This window comes from Callionymus lyra, chromosome 13 (assembly GCF_982586985.1).
Source record: "Callionymus lyra chromosome 13, fCalLyr1.hap1.1, whole genome shotgun sequence".
Taxonomy (NCBI): domain Eukaryota; kingdom Metazoa; phylum Chordata; class Actinopteri; order Syngnathiformes; family Callionymidae; genus Callionymus; species Callionymus lyra.
In genome coordinates, this window is record NC_141830.1 from 18,601,192 (window position 1) to 18,625,776 (window position 24,585).

The 24,585-nt window shown below is 37.5% G+C and overlaps 1 protein-coding gene across 2 annotated transcripts in view; it reads left to right on the top strand.

Moving 5' to 3' along the window:
• Window positions 1-8,040, top strand: part of bcam (basal cell adhesion molecule (Lutheran blood group)) — a 50,674-nt gene extending 42,634 nt beyond the window's left edge. The window contains exons 11-17 of one of the 2 annotated variants that reach the window (XM_087804973.1): window positions 1,409-1,533; window positions 1,861-1,999; window positions 2,419-2,442; window positions 2,951-2,983; window positions 4,248-4,389; window positions 5,125-5,224; window positions 6,179-8,040. In XM_087804973.1, the coding sequence (XP_087661099.1) occupies window positions 1,409-1,533; window positions 1,861-1,999; window positions 2,419-2,442; window positions 2,951-2,983; window positions 4,248-4,389; window positions 5,125-5,224; window positions 6,179-6,181 (566 nt within the window). In that variant the 3' untranslated portion in view covers window positions 6,182-8,040. The remainder of the gene's footprint in view (window positions 1-1,408; window positions 1,534-1,860; window positions 2,000-2,418; window positions 2,443-2,950; window positions 2,984-4,247; window positions 4,390-5,124; window positions 5,225-6,178) is intronic. The other variant, XM_087804974.1, reaches the window with a different exon arrangement.
• The last annotated feature ends 16,545 nt before the right edge of the window (window positions 8,041-24,585 follow it).

Consider the following 24,585-nt stretch of genomic DNA (forward strand, 5'->3'; position numbering starts at 1 on the left):
GATAAATAACAACAAGCTAAGATAAATAACAAGAAGCTTCTATAAATAACAACAAGCTAAGATAAATAACAACAAGCTAAGATAAATAACAACAAGCCAAGATAAATAACAACAAGCTAAGATAAATAACAAGAAGCTTCTATAAATAACAACAAGCTAAGATAAATAACAACAAGCTAAGATAAATAACAAGAAGCTTCTATAAATAACAACAAGCTTCTATAAATAACAACAAGCTTCTATAAATAACAACAAGCTTCTATAAATAACAACAAGCTAAGATAAATAACAACAAGCCAAGATAAATAACAACAAGCTAAGATAAATAACAAGAAGCTTCTATAAATAACAACAAGCTAAGATAAATAACAACAAGCTAAGATAAATAACAACAAGCTAAGATAAATAACAACAAGCTTATATAAATAACAACAAGCTAAGATAAATAACTAGAAGCTAAGATAAATGACAACAAGCTAATATAAATAGCAACAAGCTAAGATAAATAACTAGAAGCTAAGATAAATGACAACACGCTTATATAAATAACAACAAGCTAAGATAAATAACTAGAAGCTAAGATAAATGACAACAAGCTAATATAAATAACAACAAGCTAAGATAAATAACAAGAAGCTAATATAAATAACAACAAGCTAAGATAAATTACAAGAAGCTTATATAAATAACAACAAGCTAAGATCAATAACAAAAAGCTAAGATCAATAACAACAAGCTAAAATAAATAACAACAAGCTAAGATAAATAACAACAAGCCAAGATAAATAACAACAAGCTAAGATAAATAACAACAAGCCAAGATAAATAACAACAAGCTAAGATAAATAACAAGAAGCTTCTATAAATAACAACAAGCTAAGATAAATGACAACAAGCTAAGATAAATAACAACAAGCTAAGATAAATAACAACAAGCCAAGATCAATAACAACAAGCTAAGATCAATAACAAAAAGCTAAGATAAATAACAACAAGCTAAGATAAATAACAACAAGCTAAAATAAATAACAACAAGCCAAGATCAATAACGACAAGCTAAGATCAATAACAAAAAGCTAAGATAAATGACAACAAGCTAAGATAGATAGCAAAAAGCTAAGATAAATAACAAAAGCTTGGATTAATTAAATAAAATGTAATAAATAACTAGAAGCTTATATAATTTGCAAGAAGCTAAAACAAATAGCAAGAATGTTTGCTAATTTGAGATGTGGCTAATAATAGATCTTTGGTCAACACCAAAGCTTGCAAACAATTAGGTCCAGAGCTTGTTGTGTGCCGGAAGTAGACGTGAAGAAACACGTCTCAGCCTGATGTTTACTGTAAACCTAAGATGCAGCCAGATTAGCAAGTGTTCACGTGAGGTCCTCGTCTCCGCTTCCTGCAGGAAAGCCGATGATTGAGGCTCCAGCTAAAGGAGAAGTGGGAAAGGAAGGAGACATGGTGACTCTGAAGTGCTCATCCTTCGGCTTCCCCAGCCCTCAGTTCACTTGGACGCCCTCAGGAAAAGAGGTACGAATGTGGCGAGTTGTCGACTATTATCTCTCCAGTGCTGCTTCTCTAGAAACGTTGGCTACTTTCCTAAATCCATTGGCAAGAGATAGATGAGCACTTTTCTCATGAGATAAATAATCTGCTCTTTTAATGTTTTTAAATTGTCAAAATGAAGCAAAATGTGAGGAATGAAAAGATGCTCAAATGAAGCTGACGACTCGAGCTAACGTTCTTTATAATTATTGAGTAATTTGATCGTCAAAGACTTCATTAACATGTTTCAATGGTTACTGGAACTGAGTAAAATCTCTTGTTACCTTTTCCTCAACCTCCTTCTCTCCTCAGTCAATAGCAATGGAAGGCGCCAAGGTGGTGAGCATGGTGACCCTGAAGGCCACCGCCGAGGTCATGAAGGACGGAGTGACCTGTCAGGTCAACAACGAGCACGGAACCGATAGCAAGAAGTTAATGGTAGTTCTCAAAGGTGAGTTGGAAGATTGTTAAAGGTTGTTTGTTTTTTTTGCATCCAAGATCATTTTTCTTCCTTATTCAGTCTTTGAGATAAAAATTCCCAGTAATGGGCCCTCGATAGATTTTCTAAAAACCTTGAAAGTCATCCCTCTCTTATCAATGTAGAAATGTAACAGATAGGCACAAGTCCAAAAAAAGTTGGAATTCCAGCTAAAATAAAAAATAAATAGATTTCATTCCATGTCTGTCTTTATCCAGTATCGAAGTAAAACTTGTGAATATACTGTATTTGAAGGAGGGACAAGCTGAGATTAAAAAAACAAATAAAAATAAAAATAAAGACATAAATCATGATTTCCAAGTTTGATTTACTTGAAACCAGATTTTATATTAAGAAATTCGATATTAATTCTTTCTCTTTCTTCTTTTCAGATATTGGCAACTCGGCCAACAGAGGTAGAACCTTCTCCATCCTTCTCCTCCCCTCCCTCATACTATCAGGACTCTTTATTGTACAGTCCCTGTAACTTAGAACCACCTCACACATCTCCTCTCACCCGCACACAAACACACACAAACACACACACACATATATTAACACACTCTTCTGATCTTCTCTTGTACATTTGTCCTCTTGCTACCAGACACTGTGGATATTGTAAATTGTTCCTCTTCTCTTGTCAGCTTTGTATAATGTCTGTCCTATATTTTGTGGATGCTACTACAAGTTTTTGTGGCCCCTAGGGGACAATAAAGAATTCTATTCTATTCTATTTCTTCCTTTTTCCTCTCCGTGTCTCCTCACTCAGTGTCTCCTTTTTTTCATTTCTTCTTTTTTTCCGCACTTTTACCTGCCGGGATTGCCGTGTGTGACTGTGGCATTAGCTTAACTCGTAGCGTGTTTTTTTTTCCAATGTGTGTGTTTGCTTTGCTCTGGGACTGAGAAACTTTCTTTCTCTCAAAGTGCTGCTCTCTGGAAACCCTGTGCTTAAGTCAGGTCTGTACCGCTTAACGTGTCCTACGTCCGTCTAGATCTGTCTAGTCTCCGTGTGTGTGTCTTAACGTCCGTTCACACACACACACACACACACACACTCATCCATGTTTTTATGTTTACAAGAGCCAGTGTTGTTGTTGTTGTTGTACATGCATGCTAGTATTACTCTAGTTGTGAGGACACTTTTCGTTTGATTAAAACAAGAAGGTGCTTGTGACTTTATTTTAATGCGGAAAAGGTTGTTCAACCATTCAGGGCGAGTCTTTTCCGACCCCTTTCAAGGTCAAACAGGAATAAACAGTGCCATGTCCTGATAAAATATGCTTTGAAAACCTGATAAAATACTGTATTATCTCCACAAGATTGTCTTTGTTACAACTCAACAAAACAATTTTGTTCAAACTTTAATTCAGTGTAGAACTATACACACTTCTGAGACTTCTGACACAAAGATAGATGAGGTGGAAAAAAAACTTTAAATTCATGTGGGTGAGTATACCAGAATGTTAAGAAGAATCATAGTCTGTACCTTAAGGGCATTAACTTTCCTAACAAAACTTCTGTGATTCATGTTGGCTTCAGACACAAAAATAAAAATCATGTATTTAAAAATAGTAAGTTTATAATCAGGGTTTCTGCACTCTCTGCATCTAAATTGTCCCCTCATGCACACCGTATTAACAATTTATCCCCCAAATAATTGTGACAGAAGCCATTCACGATGGACACACTTTCAAAACACTGTTTATTTTTAAGTATTTGGACAAAGATAGCATTATTTGCACTCTCTAAGCTCCTTTACAAACGTGCCAGTATTGGATGAAACCTGAACTAGTTTCCTGTGCAGACTAGCGTGTTAGCTTGTTCTCTCTGGTTTGTCCTCACAAGTTCAGTAATACTAGTTTTGTCAGGCGGGTTTGCTGGTGTCGTCTTCTGCCTGTTTTGTTCACCATATTTGTATATTCTGGTCCCCAATTTCTGGGTCCCATCACATGTCAGTCATTACATTCTGAAGGTTAGACTAACTCCCCACTCCGACTCCCCCTCTCCTCTCCCACCCGCCCACCTCCTCACCTCATCCATCTCTTCTTCCTCATGAAAAATCAAATCTCCTCTTCCTCACCAAATCAACCCCCTTTCAACGAAATCAACCAATCATCATCCTCCCGCTACTACCCCTTCCCTTCCTCCAAATCCACCCTCCATCATGACCCTGCCCTCCCCACCCCTCCATGTTCCCCCCCCCCCGGTTGCGGCGCTGTAGCTGACAGCCAGCAGGGAGGCTCCAGCGGGGTGGTCGTCGCTGTGGTGGTGTGTGTTCTTCTGCTGCTGCTGCTGGTCGGACTCATCTACTTCCTGAATAAGAAGAGCAAACTGCCGTGTGGCAAGAAAGACAAGAAGGAAGTGTAAGTCCTGAGCACATCGTTCGTGAATATGCAGCTAGATTTAGAAAGATTCAATGACATGAATGGAATATATTTATTCTTCTATGTCATTGTTTTTATTATTGTATAATCTTAATCACTTATATTTGGGGATTTTTTGGGTTTTAAAATGTCAAAGTCAATCTTTATTTATTAATTTATACAATTTCTGAATGTTATTAAATAATAATAATGAAATTATCGCAGGTTTTGATTTGGGGGTCACATTAAAATACATGATCTCTTATGATATTGGACATTTATTGTTACGATAATATTTGGTCTCAAAAGGCTCAATATAATATATATTTGATTAGTGAATGTTTACATCCATGATCAAAAAATATGAAATAATTCCTTTTTTATTAGAAATATATATTTGAACCTGCATACTTGACTTTTTAAGTCACCTTATTGTTTGTACAATTTAGTTATAATATGTGTTTTAATCACATTGGTCGTTTTCTTATCTCTTATATATATATTTATACCTCATAAACAACTGCTAATATATATATATATATATATATATATATATATATATTTTTGTTATAAACCCAAGCATGAAGCATGGGAGGGGAGAACTTACTCCAAACACAACGAACCCAGTTTCCCTCGAGCTGTAATTGCACCAGCAACCTTGTCATGCCAACCACTACAACACAAACCCCTGCATTTATAAATTGAACTCTCATCCGTCTCTTTTCCCCCCTTCAGGACCACCGGTGAGCTCAACAACGACATCGTCGTGGAGATGAAAACGGAAAAGGCCAACGAAGAAGCCGGGCTCCTCAACAAGAGACCGCCTGCAGAGCAGGTGGGCAGCACTTCATACGTCTCCCTCCGTCTCCTTTGCCACCCGAAGAGTCAGAATCTGTGAAAGTAGATCCAAGAAGATGAAATCAAACTAAACAGCGGCAGAATCCACTCAGTCTCTGGTGAAGTCTGTCGGAGTTCAAAGACAGTAAAAGCAGTTTCGGTGATGAAGCGCGACAGCTGGAAAACGACATCTTCCCATGAAAACTTATAACGGCTCCGGCATTTTGACGATGAGTTGCTTCAGCTAACCTCGCGCTCACTTTGAAATAGAATTCTTGAAGAAAGTTTTGATCATCAGATTCAGTCGGAACATGTTTTTTTAATGAATGATGTCTTCCCTCTTTTATCCGTGAAGGTTTTACCTACACGATCGAATACAAAATATTTTATGTTTTTATGAGAAATAAGTATTTTAGTCTGCATACTTGACATTGTTATCATACATTTAAATTATACAATTTAGTTATAATAAGTGTTCTAATCACATTGATCTCATTTCAATTCTTACTGTTGGTTTATTTTTCTTGTGCTGTTGCGGGGGTTAAAAAAAAAGGTGAGTCATAACTTGAAGATACTGTATAACACTTTTTTCATGTGCTCACATACAGCACTTAAGGCCCGTGTTCAAAATACAGCCCAACAAATAATTAAATTAACTAAAAATCAGAGTACTTGAAAGTTCAAGTCGATATTGAGAAAGTGAAAATACAAAATCAGAATCTAAAATAAACTCGACCTTCACTGCTTTAAGATTCTTTCTGTATAAATGAACAGTAAACTTAAAATACTTTGATGCAGCGTACATAATGTTTGTCGTACGGTTTTGTGTATTTAACTTCCATTTGTGTTACTCATTAGGTCCTGTGATTATGGTCGATCATTTCCCTGTCAAGCCCCCAAAAGTGATGGTTGATGTTCTAACACATAATATTTCTCTTCTTATCTTTGACAGTGATAAGAGACAGACGTCAGCGATGGAGGGATGAAGGGAAGTCGGCCATCAGTCGAGAACAAACAGGACTTTTTCATTTTCTTTTACCTGCTGAGGGGCTGCACGGAGACTTTGGGAAGCACAAGGGGCCTGACGTTGCTCGTTTTTTTTCTAACTTTAAGCAAAACTTTTAGTTGAAGTTTCTTCTCCAAAATCAAAACGTTGAAGCTTCAGCTACTGGTGCTGCTGGAGGTGAAGACAAAATGATGATTTCACTGGATTGATACTCTTCACTTTGATTGTAAACTCATCATTCAACCACTCGTCTCCTCTGCAGAGAAGAAAGCTGTCGTGACGACACCAACACAAACTTAGACGAAAAATCAAATCTTCATTTTGTCACTGCTGCCTCTTCTCTGCTCTGGACTCTCCTGTATTTCTTCCTCTGTCTTCTGAGCATATTCTCAAAATAATAACCACAATAATAAGTGATTATTAACTCACATCATCCAATCCTGCTGTGCACTGTTTGACATTACTGCTAAAAAAAAAAGAGGAATTTGCTGTTTAATTGCCTTTTTTTGCCGCTTGAGAATGTTTATATTTTTCCAGTTAATTAGCCTTGCAGTGAGACAGTCCAGACTTCTGAAGCTCCTGGATTTTAAATTGCTTTTTTTTGTGTAAATCCAGCATCTTTCACCAAAAAAAAACAAGCTCTTCGGTTGTACAATTGTTTCTAATATATTATGTGTATGTTGTGTCAGTTGTTATCCTGCTCAGTCCTCCACCGAAGCATCGGAGACACAAGAGTGACAGCATTTCAGGAATCTGCTTTCCCAGAATTCCTTTTGGTTGATCCTTGAAAAAAAAAAAAAAAAAAGAAATCAGTGGTTTTTCAACAAACGTCTAATTATGATCGTTGCATTGAAATCACGGTTTAATTTTGTTTTATCCCTGATGCCATTTGACTCTCGCTCAGACGGAAGTTTGGGATCGTCCTGACACTGTCCCTTTTGACCTCATCCACACTTCCACCTTTTTATTTCAAGTCAACTCTTTGATTAAAAGAAAAAGAGGAAAAAAAATCCTTAAAATTTTGACATTTTGATTTAAAATTATACTATACCATATATCAACTGTTGAAAGTTGATAACAGATCAATGAATATTTTGTAAATTAAATGTAAATTTGTGAATCAGCAATAATCTAGTTTAAAAAAAAAAGTCCACAATAATACTCAAATATGAAGCAATAAATGGTGATCAATCATTTTTAGCGAAATTAACTGTAAAAAAACTGTAAAAAGGTTGACTTCCTGTTTACGTTGGGCTGCACACGACTGATGCTCGACAGGTGTTTTGTCTGTGATTCCAAATGAAGAGGTAGCAGTGTGGCCAAGAGTCAAAACCGGTATAAAAGCTCTACTTAGTTGAACACTGGAACCGACGACCTTGACTTCTTTTCGGGAATATTTTCGGTCCAACCACTATCTGAGCCCACGAGGCGAGTTTAATATTTGTCTACTGACCTTTCCACTGACAACAAGCAACCATGTGTTCGCAGGTGAAGACTTTTTTAAATGTTTTATAAAAAAAAAAAACATGTGCTTTTATAGTTGTTTTTTTTCTTGTTTTTTACTTAAAGGGGATTTTCATGTTTGGAACTACTGAGTTTTCATTTGCTACATTTTCTTCCATTAGAGTTTTTAATAGGAGGTTTGATTTCAGAAGAACATCTCAGTGCTTTACCTTCCTCTCTCTCTCTGGGTACTGTATACTGTATATTTTGTGGTACGCTGTTGTGACCTCCGTGGTGTGTAACTGTATCTTTTTATTTTGTTCCGGCTGTGTAGAATTTATGATGATAAAAAACAAGAAAATGAATCAACTTGTTTATCCCCTGAGTTTTTTGTTTTTACAGACCATTTGTGTTTCATTTTTTTTTTACAGAGAAAGTGTATGTGTGTGTGTGTGTTTCCGTTTGTGTGGGTGTGTGCAACGCAACACAAACACAGCCAATCAACGTCCTTGGTGTGGATAAATGTTCCTGCTATGGTTTATTGTTTGTTTTTTTTACTACAAGTTGATCACATTTTAAGGCTTTTATGCTTTTCCAACGCTGAATATTCCCCTTTTCCTGATGTTTATTTATTTATATTGACTATAAATTAATGTTGGGTCACATACTTTTTAAATTAATGTTGAAAACATTGCATATTTTATATTTTCCCTACATTATTAAATAGCTTTTTCCCCTGTATCTAATGGTAATCATATTACACAGAATGCATTCGAGTTTATTATCTTATTTATCAGTTATTGGCGCCTTTATACCTGTTCTATGATGTCATCAACTGTCTCCAGACTCCATCATAGCCCGTCCGTCAACATAGGACACCTCCGTTGGTAGAGGGAGGAACAAACAGCGGTTAAGTTTGATTGACATATCACAGTACTATCATTTTAAAGATGTTTCTTAAAGGGCAACTAATGTGAAAACCCAATTATCCTCACTCACATGTTTCAAATGTTGAAGTCTTCTTCTCCAAAACGCAGTAAGTCCCTCAACATGACCATGTTTTGAATTAATTATTCTATAAAGTTCTCCTCCGTCTGAAATCTCGGCGAACGAGAGGTTACGAAAGCGGAGTCCATTATGATGTGATCATCATCTCCTCCAGCCAGCTGTAATCACGCTCCGCTTTGTTTATACAATGAGTCCTTTGGAGCTGGAGAGATCGATGACGTGTTTTGACAAACCTTGATGCTTGACCAATCACAATCTGCATCTCCAAAAAATGTTTCAGTGGGCGGGGCTTAAGCACTTTCCAATGAGCCCTTCAGCTCTCAACCATCAACCTGCTTCGATTCTTATCAGGTTTTCTGGGAATTTTGGATTGACCTCATTAAAAAGCTAACAAAGCATTTCTTAAAATAAAACGATTGACTTTCATCTGCATGGTTTGGCAGCGGGCAAACCTGCCGTGTGCACGCTCGCACATCAGCGTGTCAGAGGCGGTTGCCGTCGCTAAAGTGTGCGTGTCACAAGATAAGTAAGTCTTCAGACGCAATCTCGTCATTTTCAGAACACACCGGCTTTGAAGTCAGGATCGGTTCTCGCTTTTAGCCTCAACTTCATGTCAGAGTAAATCTTAATTAATTCTTCGTCTAATCTCTCCGACGCGCGGTTTTCCTCCAGCCGCGATTGATGTCATGGTTTGTTGTGACGGAACATTAAAGGGAAGCGAGTTTAACGTCGGTTATTGATGACTAAAGATATCGACGCGTTAGCTTCCGTCGTTGCCTTTTTCTTGCCTGTACAATTATTTCAAATAGATGTTGAAGCTGCGATAGAATCTTTGTTTGCAGCTGAAGGATGAATCCTATCACCATAATCCTCATTTCAATTAGATAGCAAAAGCCGGCAACCAGAGATTAAAAACGTGTCATATTTCATGATCTTGATCTACTTATGCAACAATGTGTTTTAACCTCGTGCCCTCATCACTTTCCTTCCTCCCTGCCTGACTTGATGAATGTCCTGTCACTCACACACACACACACACACACACACACACACATACACTCCCTCTGCCAACTTTCCATTAGGAAATGAAAAGTGACCCATCAATGTGAGCAATTTCATCAATCTTTGTGAGGGATATAAAGCAGAAAGGTGTGAAAATGATGAGTAAGTGTAAATAACGTGCTGTGCTGGAGGTTCTTGTGCAGGTCAACATCTTCATGACCCCACAGTATTAATCCAAACACGTGCTCGGATGAGGAACTATGCTTTGTTTAGTTCACACAATGAAGTGAGTACAAAACAATTGTCATGAGGAAGTGTGTTTGTCGAGCTACACCTTCACTCCAGTGAGGTCTCTCGCTGAGAAATGAAGTTCAATCAGAAGAGGCTGATACGTGGGTTCGATTCTGGTAAGGATATCATGTTATGGATGAAGTTTCACAGATTATTTTGAGGGGCTTTGTGCAAATTCATTACCAGAATCTTCGGACTAAAAATGGATCATGTATGAATTCATTCTGGTTGCACTTTTGACCTCAAACTGATTTTATGTGGTTTCATCAAGAAGCTCCCTATTATTACTCTGCGAGGCTCCATAGTATTACTCCATGAGGCTCTAAAGTAAAACTCCGCTAGACACTGTATTATTACCTCTTAAGGCTCTGTAGTATTAATCCACAGGCTATTCAGTATTAGCCCACAAGGCTGTGTGGTACTACTCTACGAAGCTAAGTAGTATAATTCCGCAAAGCTCCTTGGTATAACTCCATGACACTCCTTAGTATTACTATGTGGGGCTCTCTAGTATAACAGGCTGCGTAGTATTGCTCCACGATGCCCCTTAGTATAACTCTGCGAGGCTCTCTGGTATTACTCTGACAGGCTGTGTAGTATTGTTCCACGGCACTCCTTAGTATTACCCCGCGAGGCTACATATTATTACTCTGACAGGCTGCTTAGTATTGTTCCCGCAGTCCTAAGTACTACTCTGCGAGGCTCTCTAGTATTACTCTGACAGGCTGCGTAGTATTGTTCCAAGACACTTCTAAGTATTACTCCGCAAGTGTCCATAGTACTCTGCATAGTACTACTTTTTTACGAAAGTATTTTTGTATATTTTTATATTGTGACGCCATCGTAACATGACTAGTCCTAGAAGATTCACTCTCCACTCACAGTGTTTCTCCGTCTTACTTGGGGAAGAGTGTAAACAGAGTTCAGCAAAATAAAACAGTAGCTAGTTGTTGAAGTCTAAATACGAGACGATCAGCTCTTTCCATCCAACAAGAGGATTACTCTCATCCCTCCCTCCTCCTTTTCTTCCTCCTTTTTTCACTCCCGCTGTGAACTCTTCTTCGGCCTCCATTCGCTCCAGTTACAGAGGCTTTAAACTTATTTAGCCATTTAGTGTCGGCTCATTGAGGGATGACAGCCAATGTCTGTCGCCCCGGAGCTGCTCGACCCAGATCTGATGGCCTCTCGGCTGCAGCTATAAACTTTATTTTCTGCTCTGTTGAGATAGAGGCCAGCGGCTCAGGGCTCCGCTCACGACCTGGCATCACTCAGCGTGATCAGCACACGTGTGACGAGTGTTCAGAGAAGATCAACACGAGTCACTGAGTCTAACGGATGGAGATCATTCTTAATAGTGTGACAACAAACCTTTTGTTTCATGATTCTTCCACAAAAAGAAAGAAAGTCTATCTTAGGGATCCAGTTAGTTCCACTGCCATAGAGACGTTACAGCCTCACATTAATTCCTTAAAGTGATAGTAGTACCAAAATCAAGATTCTAAGTGCGTCATTTTGGCTGTAGATGAAGACGACGACCACTGAGCTCCAGTCGCTACATTTGCTTTGACATACATTTTTGTATATAACTTAAATAAAAGAAAGGATTACTCTGACAGTAATCCCAACCGTCAGTCGACAAGAGGGTGAGTAAAAAATGGGTGAATTTTGGGTGATCTAACCCTTGAACGAATATATATATATATGTGTCGTGTCGGTGATTTTGAAAACATAACTATATATATGTATTTATTATGCTTTCAAATTAAGAGCATTGAATCAGTTGCGTCTTCCTTGTAATCCTTTACTATCACGGTCATACTCAATGCTGTTTAAGTCCACGTTTGCTAATACTTATTATTTATTAATTCATTCATCTTTTTTATATCCATTGATGGTTTAAAGCGAATTTAGATTTTCAGCCAATTGAAATGTCTCATATCATTAAATATGGTAGGTTAAAGATTTTGAAAACATAACTTTAAATACATTGATAATTAAAACATATTATTTCAGCTTTGACTCTTATGTCAAAGATGACAGGTTTATGATGCTATATATCCACAATTGATGACTGCCATAGATCTAGAGGATGTAGACTAATATCCCACAACATATCACAACAATCCAATAGACTTGTTGAGAAATTATTAAATAAATTATATATTTTTAAAACTTAATATATGTGTGAAGGATGATAACTAATAGTCAATTGAATAAGCTTCTATTTTGGCTTCATAAATATACATATACATATATATATATAAATATATATATATATATATATATAGTATATGTGGAGAGTAATTATTCTTGAAAATGGTGGTTTCACTTCCTCACCAGCATGCCAGACAGCTTTTTCTGCCATTAAATATCATCATAGTTTGATCATTCCCTCTGTGTGCCACACACTTCCCTTGGGTACTGGATTGAATCCGGCTCTGCTGTTAAGCTGCTACGATAGTGTCGCACCTGAGATTACTGATTCTCAGTTTTGCTGAGAAAACACTGACGTCCTGATGGTCCATTTCATTCTCAAAAATGTAAAAGAATATATTTTGTATATCTTAACTGTTACTTTCAGTGAATAACATAATGTTTTAATGTCTTGTGAAGAAAACTGATCTGAACTAGATGTCAGTCTGTAAGGGACATACATTATCATGGCAACAACAAGACAGACACTTCCAAGAGTACAACTCATGTCAAATGAAATCAAGCTCGAGGTAGTAAAGATAATCATAAGTTTGACGCCTCTGTTTTGGACTGAATGCTATACTTGTTGCTTTAGCTAGTAGATAACAGTACTGCCCTCATCCTGAGGTGAATTCTACCAGCACTGAAATAACAATTTGCATTTTGTCTCTAGGAAGTGATTCGTGTCTGTGTCAGGTTGGCAATAGTGAAAAAAAAAAGAATATAGTGTTAATAATAATATATTTTTTATATCTTTTTCTAGGTTGAAAAAAGACACAATGCTTAAGCTTGATTTTAAGGAATGACAAAACACAAACTTCAACTTTGGATGCACAGGGATCATATTTTACATGATGATTTATTATATCTAGGGAAAGAATCACAAATCTGAATTATCACTTAGATTTATACATGAATTATCACAGAGACGAAGGAACGGGAAGGGAATAAAAAGCAGTGCAGGGGGACTGAAATGAAAAGATGTGATAAATGTCTTTATCTCCTTCAGTCGTACAGTTTCATATCCTGTACTGGCAGCTTGTTACAGAAGCCGGAAGGTACCAGTGTTCTGGGTGTTTGTCTTCCCTTTTACGTCCCTCCATTTATTGTTCTCTCCCGCTCGACTCCTTCTTTTTATTACACGTTTATAAATCATGTTGCGTAAGATACACTTCTCAATGGCTCAGTAGTTCAAATATATATATATATATATATATATATCCATGTTTTGGAATTTTACTAAGAATTTCTATTTCACCTATTTACGTGTTAGTATAAATAATCGCGCTATAACTTTACCACTGACTTTTACAAGTTTCACAGCCTCTAGGAGGCGCTGTGGCAGTAAGCACAAACGAGACGGAGAGGTGGAAGAGATAATAAGGAAGAATATAAGTGATGCTAATGCAGAAAAATCTGGATACATACAGCCATTAAGAAAACGATAGTTTATTTTGAGAAATGCAAATTATGCCATTTTTAAGTTAAAGGTGACACATAACAGAAGAAAATATAGGGGGTTCACATAAACTTGGCATCAATGAATCAACGTGAGAAGTTGGAGACGGCAGCGGAAAGGACTGTCAATGCAAGAAGACAACAAAAGCTCTCAGAGGTAATAGAAGCATTAGCAGCAACTGTTAACATTCTTTTTAATGTTGCCGTTTTACTGCCGTGTTACAAGCTTTGCTTGAAAAAGCTCAATATGTCAAGGTCTTATCTATACAAAAGTATACGTATGGCAATTAATGAATAAATATTCAAATAATATAATATATCACGTCAATTTTGAATGAACAAGAACGTCTTGTGACAGATGACGGAGGCGTGCAACGTTCCTTGCAAAGAAGAAACAAATCACATCAAAAACTGGACGCTTCTGTATTCCAATATTAGTCTTTTGTTCCTCTTACAATAATTCTTGTCTAACTAGTGTCTTGAACTTTTTAGAAATCCATGTTAATTCAACTTTAGTTTCCATTATTCTGTGGAAATTAGGGGATTTAAGGATATCCTATTTTGATAAATCCTCTCAATGATTTGAGTTTTCTGTCTAGACTACGATCTTTAATGAACCTGTGGGCAACAGTTGAGACCTGTTTTGACACTAAGTCTATAATCTGCGTGACATTTTAGCTGCGAGTGTGATCTAATGACACGGTTTCCAGATTAATGGTGAGTCGGGGACAGAATATGAATATCAAATAATGATTTGAATGATCCAGATTTGTTCCAGAACCCTCAGGAAGATATACATGTGATAGCTTGTGATTCATGATTGAATTCCTTCTACCATGTCCAAAAGGGTCCTTGGAATCATGTTGAAATTACTAATTTGGGAAAACCATGGCTAAATATTCCTTAACGGGTGAAACGCCAGACATTATATCAACACCATGAACTGCCTCCATTGAGAAGCAATTTCTGGGCAAAATAAGAGCGAAACCCACACAAATAACTTTGACTAATTCATTCGCACACAGTCACACGCCGTGAATCATTCTGAAAGTGTGTGAGAATCCCCAGTGGAGAGGCAAATCAAGTCTTGCTGAAAGTCCATGATAAAAGACGAGGGAGAGGGTCGAGGGCGAAGTCCCAGTGCAGCTGTTGAATGGACTCCTCTACGTTTTTGCGACCCCTCCCGTCGGCTAACGTTACAAAGCAACAGCTGCCCTGAAGCTGAAACACACGGTGCCCCCACTGACCAAACATCAACACGCTTTCTGGCGACATTCTTTTGAGATGGGGAGCAAAGCTGTATCAGTTTACTGAATTCTTCATTTCTCTCAAAGTGCCAACTTTATACATGCACAGTCCATTATGCTGCAGGGTTGGTGGTGAACCGTGAGCCCCACAGTCAAGTTCTTTTTTCTTAACTATAATCTAAAGATACAACATAACGTACTGCAGATTGCCATTCTTTATTATTTGTGTTTTTTCTGCAAAAGACTGCCTTCAAACAGGAGCAAGTCACAATGTGTCTGTTATTAGTTTCCATTTAAATCCCCCCCTCTAACTACCCTCATCTGTCAGTTTCTTCTAACATGATTAAGAAGAGGGTTCACCTGAGAACACAAATTACTTTTAGAATACTTAGGGTTGCCGTTGATTCAGCCCTTTCCATAGAAATACTGAGGGTTCCAACATGACCTTGCTCTTTAACATCTGACACACTCCACCCTCCTAGCTATCGTGTAGCTTGGCTAGTTTTTGTTCTTTCTCCTTTTTTAGCCAAATAAAAGTGACACTTAAAAAATTATTAAACTGTCTAGAATTCTCCGTTGACATCCGTGGTTAATTCTGTCATCATATCATATCATTTTCTGTGATGGTGGAAGAATAAGTTGGAGGTTATCCGACTAATTGTTTGTTGCACTCTTAGAGGAATGATTGAAAAAATAAATCTTTAGATTGATGGATGGGTTATATGATTAACTGTTTGTGGTGTTCAAGTTTACCATCTGGATCCATGAGCCTATTGAAGGATTCTCATTCTTTAATGTTCTTTGTCCATGTTACCTCCTATTGTGTGCAAGCAGTTTCCAATACACTCTTGTTCTATGGATATCTTAGTTTTCAGTGGACAGGCTTTAATCTCTCCACCTGTTGTCTGGGTCATGACCCAAAGGTTCATGGATGAATTGTCTAGTGGTAGATATTTAAACAATGTTTTGTCAGATGTTCAAAAGAAGACGTGGACTTTAGAGCCTGAGAAGATCCATTTCATTTCAAATTTTCAAAAAGTCTGAGAGTTTTTTTTTCTATGGAAACAATCAGAGACACAATAATTCAACAATCAAGTAGTAAAAGAACATTTGTATTCAAAATAAACTTCAAATGAATAGTCATATATGACCTTGCACATGCATCGAGACACTTAAAATAAAAACTAAAATAAAAAGTAATAAAAATCTAAGTTTGTATACACAAAGGCTTTAATGTCATCTAAAATGTTTTGTTTTTTTCAAGAAACAACAACTTAAAAATGTACCAAGCTTTATTTAAAAGTCAACATACAATATTTTATTCAAGAAAACAAAATGCTTAAAACAAGATGACACAAAAATGACATGTATTTATAAAAATGTAAAGAATCTGAAAGAAAAGAAAATGAAGGTTGTTCATAATCAAATTAAGTGAGTTTGATATTTCGGATACAATTAATATATTCATAAAACTGCAGTTTTTAGCTTTATATAATTCAATAATTTTTATTCATTTCATTTGTATTTATATTAAATAAAAAGGTTTCCTCCTATTTCTTTTACATACATGTTTTTTTTTAATCTGAGTTAAAACAAAAAAAAAAAATTAAACCTGGTGTCTATGCTTGTGAAATGCTTGTGTGTCACTTTTACGACTGTTCTGGTGTTTACACCTCAACACAATCCTCTTTGCGTCACACGCCTCTGTCTTTATGTTTAATGTACACACACAAACTGTACTACACACACACTTTCCATAAGACCAGTCAATGAGAGGCCATTGAACTCACCTATAAATGCGCACCTATTAAAAAGTTTCAAGGAGCTTCAGGTTCACTGACGCTGAACTTTAACTGTATCAGGTCGTGTCTGGTAAGGGGCAAACATGGGTGGGGTCCGAGCAGCCGACATTCCTCACTAATTATGTGTGTGTTCTCTGACCCTGCTTCCCTTTTTGGTGTGTGTTTGTTGTACTGACAAGTGTGGAAAACTACAACTAAACAATGTGTGAACCTGCAGGTCACCACCAGAAATGTAAACACTCATATTCAAAGATCATTTTGGTGTTTGTCACATTTGCCGGCTCGGTATTGACCCAGTATCCGTTGTAAACGTGTATTGTTGATGACTAGGAAACGGTTTCATTGTGACGGAACTTTTGTCTTCAAGAAAGGGGAAAGGAGTGGGACGTTAGAAACAATGAATCTGTTCCGCAGATCTTGCTGATGAGATATACTTCTGCTCCACAAGTATGTGAAATAGAGCTGTTGACTCATCTTTGGTTAAAGTGTTGATAGTATACATGTTTTTAAAAAAGGCAAGAAACATGTTTTCCTTTGTCCCTTACTGTCAGTGGTTTGAGCTTGATGGAGCACAACGATGTGGAGGCTGAGCTGCTGCTATCGCTCATTATTCTCGACAGGATTTGTCAATGTGACTGTAAATGCTGCATTGACGGCATCATCCATCTCTATTTTGAGAATCCTGTCACTTTTTAATCCATTTGCTGGTGCTCTTAAACAGCCAGGCAGTCCTTAGTGTGCGGAGCGCCAAGACGATCAGGGCAAAAATATTAATTATTTATGGCTCTCAGGCGTGAAGTGGTGAAGTCTCAGCAGGACCACTGAGGTAAATGAAGCATGAGATTCTCTGCTCACTCACTTTTCTGTCTGATTTCACCTGGAAGCCTTGTCTGCAGAATCTATTTAGCAATAAGCGGAGGCGTCCAATGCAGCGCTAACTCTTTACAGATGATGTCTGTCAAACAGGTAACTCTTACTGTTTTGATCCCTTGGCCCCTTTAAAAGACAAATAACACATGTTTCAAATGTCTTTTTCTCCAAGATGCAGTAAGTCTCTCATCATCACCATGTTTTAAACTTATTAATTTATAAAGTTCTCCCCCAACTGAAATCTGGGTGAACGAGAGGTTACGAGAGCGATGTCCATTATGATGTAATAATGGCTTCACTCCCCCAGCCAGCTGTAATCAAGCCCTGCTTTGTTTATACAACAAGTCCTTTGAAGGTAGAGACTTCCAGGATTAATAACGCACAGGTGACAAACCTTGATGCTTAATTTATCACAGTAGAGTGGGCTTGATTAATGTAAATGAGATTTAATCTCCAGAAAAATAAGTGTTTTTAGTGGATGGGGCTTAACACCATTTTCTGGTGTAAATATTTAAATTAAAAGAGAGTTTTGTAAAACCAAATAATTACTGATGACTAGTGTTGCACTGATGAAGCTTCATGAATAAGTGTCATGTTGTTTAGAGGTCAGTAGGTGGCGCCGTAAGTTTAATAATGATGTGATGTTACATTAGAAGAGTTGTTTAAAACAAAATAAATATTGCAGAGACTGCCATCTAGTGGACTCTGAAAATAATGACACTTACATCATGACGCTTCATCATACCATCACTACTGAGGAGTACAATAGAGATCCTGGATCAATTTAAGAGACACTCAAATAAATACATTAGTTGCCCTTTCAGTTAAACTAACAGGGGATATTCTAGTGTATGTTTACAACAACGTTAGTTGTCCGCCAAGAAAGTTATGTTTTTCTCAGCGTTTATCTGTCTGGATGTACCGGCTGTAAATGATCAGCTTGGCAGGGGTCTTCGCTCTCTGAGTGCTTTGCTTCATTTCACATACAGTATGTTCCTCTACTGAGTGTGTTGTTGCATATATTATGATTGCACAGAAAGCAAAGCATCTTGGACCTTGGTGAGGGTAAATCATTCTCAATCATCGGGTTATTTTAAATGCGTTTACCTCTGTAACCTTAAGTGTGGCTTCTCTGTGTGCCCCGGGTTAGCTGCAGGGAGTTTTCCCGTCTTACCCGGTGGAAGCAGCAGTGGGGGGAGAGATATGTGTGTTTGAGGTCACACACTCCTCGCTCACTACAGCTCCTCCAAACACGACACGATGTGTTACAGTGAGCGTCAGATCAGTGGATGTTGTTTTCAAGAGAAGGATGCCCTCAGGTGAAGCTTTTCCTACGACATTCCTCAAACACCGCTCTCTCTTCAGACACTTCCAGACATGCTGGCGTACACGAAAGAGCATGTTCGCTTATGTTGCAGTGACTAACCCACAGGGCTCACCGGTCTTCCATGGACGAGAAGGTAATATGAAATGAAAGTGAAATGAATGAAGCCATGGTTGCCATGACAACCGAAGAGTGGACTTTTTTTTTTCAATCCATGAGTGTGTGATGATTGCGAGGGGAAGCAAATGGGTTCCCAGTAGGGCTTTGCCCCTTTGCTACACATCTTTTTTTGAGCATGTGTGTGTGTGTAGGTGTGTGTGTCCTTTCCATCAATACTAATGCACTATCAGAGTACTGAACACATGTATTTGTTCTGCTGCTTCTACCCGATTCGACTAAACAAATTCAAAAGGGTCGATGTGAGTCCATTACTGCAGTCGTGTAATAGAAGTCTACAGACAAACACATCAATATGGATGATATCCGAGCAACAACGATTCTAAGGTTAGAACATTGATTCTCTTCTACTTCACCAGAAAACAATAGTTATAAGGATCTGATTTAAATGCTTCAGGGGAAGTTTTTTTATTGCAGTATAATTATCGATATAATTAATTTATAATCTATCTCTAAGCAAAATGACATGAGAAGTTATGTTGATTTTATTTTCCTGAAAAGTTGATAATAGAACAAAAATGTAAAGGTACATTTTCCAGTTTTCCAGGTTTGCATTTCGGGATTTCTTTGTTCGAGGACTTGACTCTGGTGTTGCAGAATTTACAGACCACATGACTGTTGACGAAGTCGTAACTGCTTTCATTTGTTTTGAAACCAAAATATGTCCAAACATCAGCTTTAAAATCTGATGGAGTCGACTGTATCCTCTCATTCTCAGTCATTCCCAGTATCTCTCGGGTTTACAATGTTCCCTCAGCTGCGTATGAGTTAGGACTGCTGCCATTAACAGCCTTAAATTTAATTGCAACACAAAAATGAACAAACAGGGCAAATATGTGCATGTTAATTCTAAAAAAAAAAAAAGAGTTGTTATTATTATATTATATATATAAACCATAGAAAAGGAGTAACACCGAAAACGTGATTTGCAAGCCAAACATTAATAATGTAAGTATTTTTAAAAAAAATTGTTTATTTCAATAATCGATGCAGTTCTGTTAAATATCAATATAGTATTGTGAAGATAAAGAAAAATTATATTTTCTAAGACCTCTAATATTTATATTTTTCTCTTTTTTTAAATCACATCTTACTTTTGGGATTTCTGGATTTCTGGAAAGAGATTTAATTTCTATAGATTTAAATCCGTTTTTTTAATGGATTTTTACAATTTTATATCCTTTTTTTATTCATGAAAAGATCATCTTATTAAGGCCATCAAGATTAAAACATGTATTTTTCAGTTTGTCCTTCTCAATTTATAATGTAACTGTTTCTCTGGCTTCATTTTTAGATGGGATGGAAATTGAATGGCACTCACGGAAATGATCAATCAAGGCCAAATAAGGTCTTTTGTTGTGCACAGTGTAACTACTGAACACGCTCGCGTCGACTGTGTAATCATGTGTCCCTGCTCTGTTCACAGGCACCGAAAAGCACTTAGCATTAGCATTTACTGAACAGTTTGAGTCCTCCAAAGTGCTCGTCAACATTTGAATTGAATCTTATTTTCAGTATAAATGCATTTACGCATCCCACACCTCAAATTCTACTTGTGGTTAAAGCAAGTCAACGACCACATTATTATGGAAAAGTAGAGTTGAAACAGTGTAGTGGTTTATGTTATGGATTATATACTGACACCATTATCATCTGTAAACCTCAATGGACAGACAAATGCACGTGACATACACCCAGCTGTCAGTGTGTACCACAAGTATGACAAAAACACTTCAGCCTAATTATCCCCCGTGATGAGCAACTGGTCTCGATAGGACGCTGATGAACATGATTGACTCCAACAGTCTGTGCAACGTGAGTCACTTCACAACTCTTGATACACGAACTCAAAGCGTTTGTAGTCTCTATTTTCCTTTTTTTTCTTCCTGGAAACATCAAAAAGTCCTCTCAGAAATTATGGAAATTAATGCAAGCCCTGTCTCTGACCGACTGCTCTGGATCAAAGTAACCTTACGCATGGTTTCCATCGAAAATAAATAAATAAATATAAGCTCCTCCACTCCGCCTCTCCAGTTCTCACCTGACATTGCAGACGAGGAACAATGAACCGAGACATGGTTATGTGCCTTGTCTGGATAATCTCGTTCATGATCAAGAGGTCAGTAGGTGGCGCCATCACTTTGAAAATGATGTTTCATTAGAACAGTTGTTCAAAACAGGGGACAATAGTGCAGAGACCGCCATGTAGTGGACTCTTAAAATAATGACACTGTTTCATGAAGCTTCATCAACACATCACTACCATCTAGTGGACTCTTAAAATAATGACACTGCTTCATGAAGCTTCATCAACACATCACTACCATCTAGTGTACTCTGAAGATAATGACACTGCTTCATGAAGCTTCATCAACACATCACTACAGATAACCGTTAATACGATAGCCACAAAAGGCTATGAGTCACAGTTTAAAATGAATCTGATGAAAAGATAATCACAAAATGTTACATAGATATCCTTAGGTGGACATGAATAGCTGATAACTTTCCAGGTACATATTTTGCTCATATAATACCGATATTCCATACTTGTGAACACACCTGTCAATATTCCTTTAACACTCAGTTCTTCTTCCCTTTTACTGCATTGTGCAGCGGGCGGGGAATTCTGGGAATGCATAACGGTGATGAGTGATGGCGACAGTTTGCATTGAGTCATGCAGGGGAGTTGAAGGGAGAAGGCGAGGCCTTCAAAAACTCTCTCCACAGATATAGTACCAACTACTTATGTGCACCGTCAGGACTCATCAGAACAGGATCGATCACCTTAAATCAACTTATCAGTTCTGGAGGTTGTGTTTGGACGAGCCTGGATGATGTACGAGCAGGCGATTGACTAAAGCCAGCGAGGATTGAAGAGGGAAGATCTCAAGTACAGTGTACAAGTGTACTTAAAGTGCTACTGGTAACACATGAAGGGTCAGTATGTGCACGAACAAGGATGGAAGGGAATATACTCCAGTGGGAGTAGCAAGAAAGAAATCCCTTTACTAAGGGCATCTACTCATGAAAGCTTCTGATGGTTGACTTCCAATAAATTCTGAGTGGGAGTTCAACAGGAAGCATCATTGTCTCACCAGAAGTAATAACACTGACTTATTTTTTAAGACAAATATTAGAACAGACCCTTCCCTTTGTTACCAACCCCACCATAATTCCAATCGTTTGGACACATCTGCACTTAACCGGCCACTCCTTCACGCTCAGTCATCATGTTTGTGGAAGGATCGGGAATGTTTCCAGGAAAAAAAAAAAAAGCTACTGACAAGACACAAACACAAGATGGACCTTTCAGGTAGAACTTTCAATCATATCTTTAAGTGCATAGCTACTTATAGCTGTCTCAGTTCAATGTATCATCATTTAAAGTGTCAAGTTTCCTCAGGACACTTTGAAGTCCAAGCTACACTTTATAAGAGAAAAACTGGTCCCAGAAAATAAAAAACGAGCAAGCGTTTGGCAACGGTGGCAAGGTAAAACTTCCTTTTGACGGGCAGAAACCTTGAGCAAAATCGGGCTCAATGTGAAGCACAGGAGTGTTAGTTAGAACTGTAAAAACGTACTGATATCATTACCATCAAACCTAAAACATGTTTGACTTCAACTGTTTTGCAGAGTAACAGGCCTCATGGATGTTACAATAGATGCGTGTACACCTTACATGTATCCTCCATGGAAACAGATCATGAGAAAATACAAAAACCTTTGGAGAAGGGTATAAGATTGTTCTTGGGAGAAGGAGAACAGTCGCTGTAAATCGGTGACTGTCAGATCCTCCTAAATCATTAATAATATTGATCTATAACTTGACCCAAAAATGATTCTCACACTGCGATGGTGAGAATTAGGTTTCCCTGCAGATGTAGGAGACAATGGAGATAAAGTGGTGGAAGAATTGGGAATAAAACATCTAAGAGCAGAAGGCAACGTGGCCACGATGTTCGACTGCTTTTATTTGTATGGAAACAGCTGTCAGTGTGTGCGTGTGTGTGTGTGTGTGTGTGTGTAAAGGAGGGAAAACCTCAGCTCTGGCATGTGTTTCTTTGTTCTCCCAGAGCCTTAAGAATCATATTCTTGTGTTAATAGCTTCACAACATATTTGAAAACTCAACAGCCATGACAGAGCTCAGATCTGAGCTCAGAGTTCAAACAAGATCTGGCAAGGAATGTCTGATTCGTGTCTTCTCGCACCAGCCTTGATCTAACGCAAAGCCTCACATTGGCCGCCTGGAACTGGCTTGCATAGCTCTAGCCCCATCTTGTGGCTTATTGACACAACTATTTCTCAGTAAGTAAGTAAGTAATTTGTATTTGTAGAGCGCTTTTCCAGACCAGGGTCACAAAGAGCTTAAACAATCAGAACAATACTCAATAAAATATATACTTTAAAGGTCAAGCTAATACTGGGAACAACACAAGAGTTCCAGAAAATCAAGGCTGAACCATCAATAGATTCTGATCCACAGACCTCAGAGCCCGAGCTGGGGCGTAAGGCTGGATCAGATCAGTGACCTAATGTCAATTGTTTCACCGTCACCCTTTTCTGTCCAGGTAAATGAAGGTATCACTTGTTAGCATGGTTTACATTTTAAAGGTTTTGCTCACCCACAGACATGGACAAGCTACATTAAAATGGCAATGGAATATATATAACCTATTACTCCCGTTTCAATGTAATTAGTTACATTACAATATTACTGTCTTTAAATTGTTCGATGTGTTTTTTTATGACATTTGCGTTGTTTTCACAAACATATTGTTGTGGTGTTTCAACACAGCAATTTAACGGCTGTGTTTATGGCTCATTTATGAAGAAACTGTAACTATTGCTGTATAACACATTCAATCAATAGAACTACAGGTTATGAATATAATAAATATAAATATATTAACAGATGCTAAAACTCACTTCTTCCTCCTCTTCAGACTCAATGAGAAAGTCCTTGAAACATTTACCAAAGTAACTTCTTTATCTTTAACACATCCCCACTTCTCAATATTTTCACAAATTCACATTAAATAGATAAACACTCAGCAATGTTCTGTGTGTAATACATACGGATGTGAGAGAGCGGATGGCCAACATTCACATTCCACATTCGCTCAGTTCACTGTGGACGCAAAACGTGATTAAAAAATACCAAGTAGACTTCTGACCTCTCGGTGGTTTAAGTTGGAAGGTCAACTACATCATTCAAAGGGACGCAAAAGACCCTCATGTCATGGAAATAATTTCCAATTACCAAGAAAGAAATGCTAACCATATTTAATACATATTAAATAGGGGTGATGTCCATATTTCTTCTTTTGACAATTTTAAGACCCATAATCTGAACCTCTCTTCTCCCCCTATATATAGTCCACTCGGTTTTCTTTTTCATCTTTCTTTTTAACACAAAATATAGTGTACATGGCTCATTTATAATACATGCAGCGTAAAATAAACGTATTTTCGTTAAGACCAGTAAAGCAGAAAAGCGAAGAGTCTATTATTATTTATATAATTGTCCAGTTTAT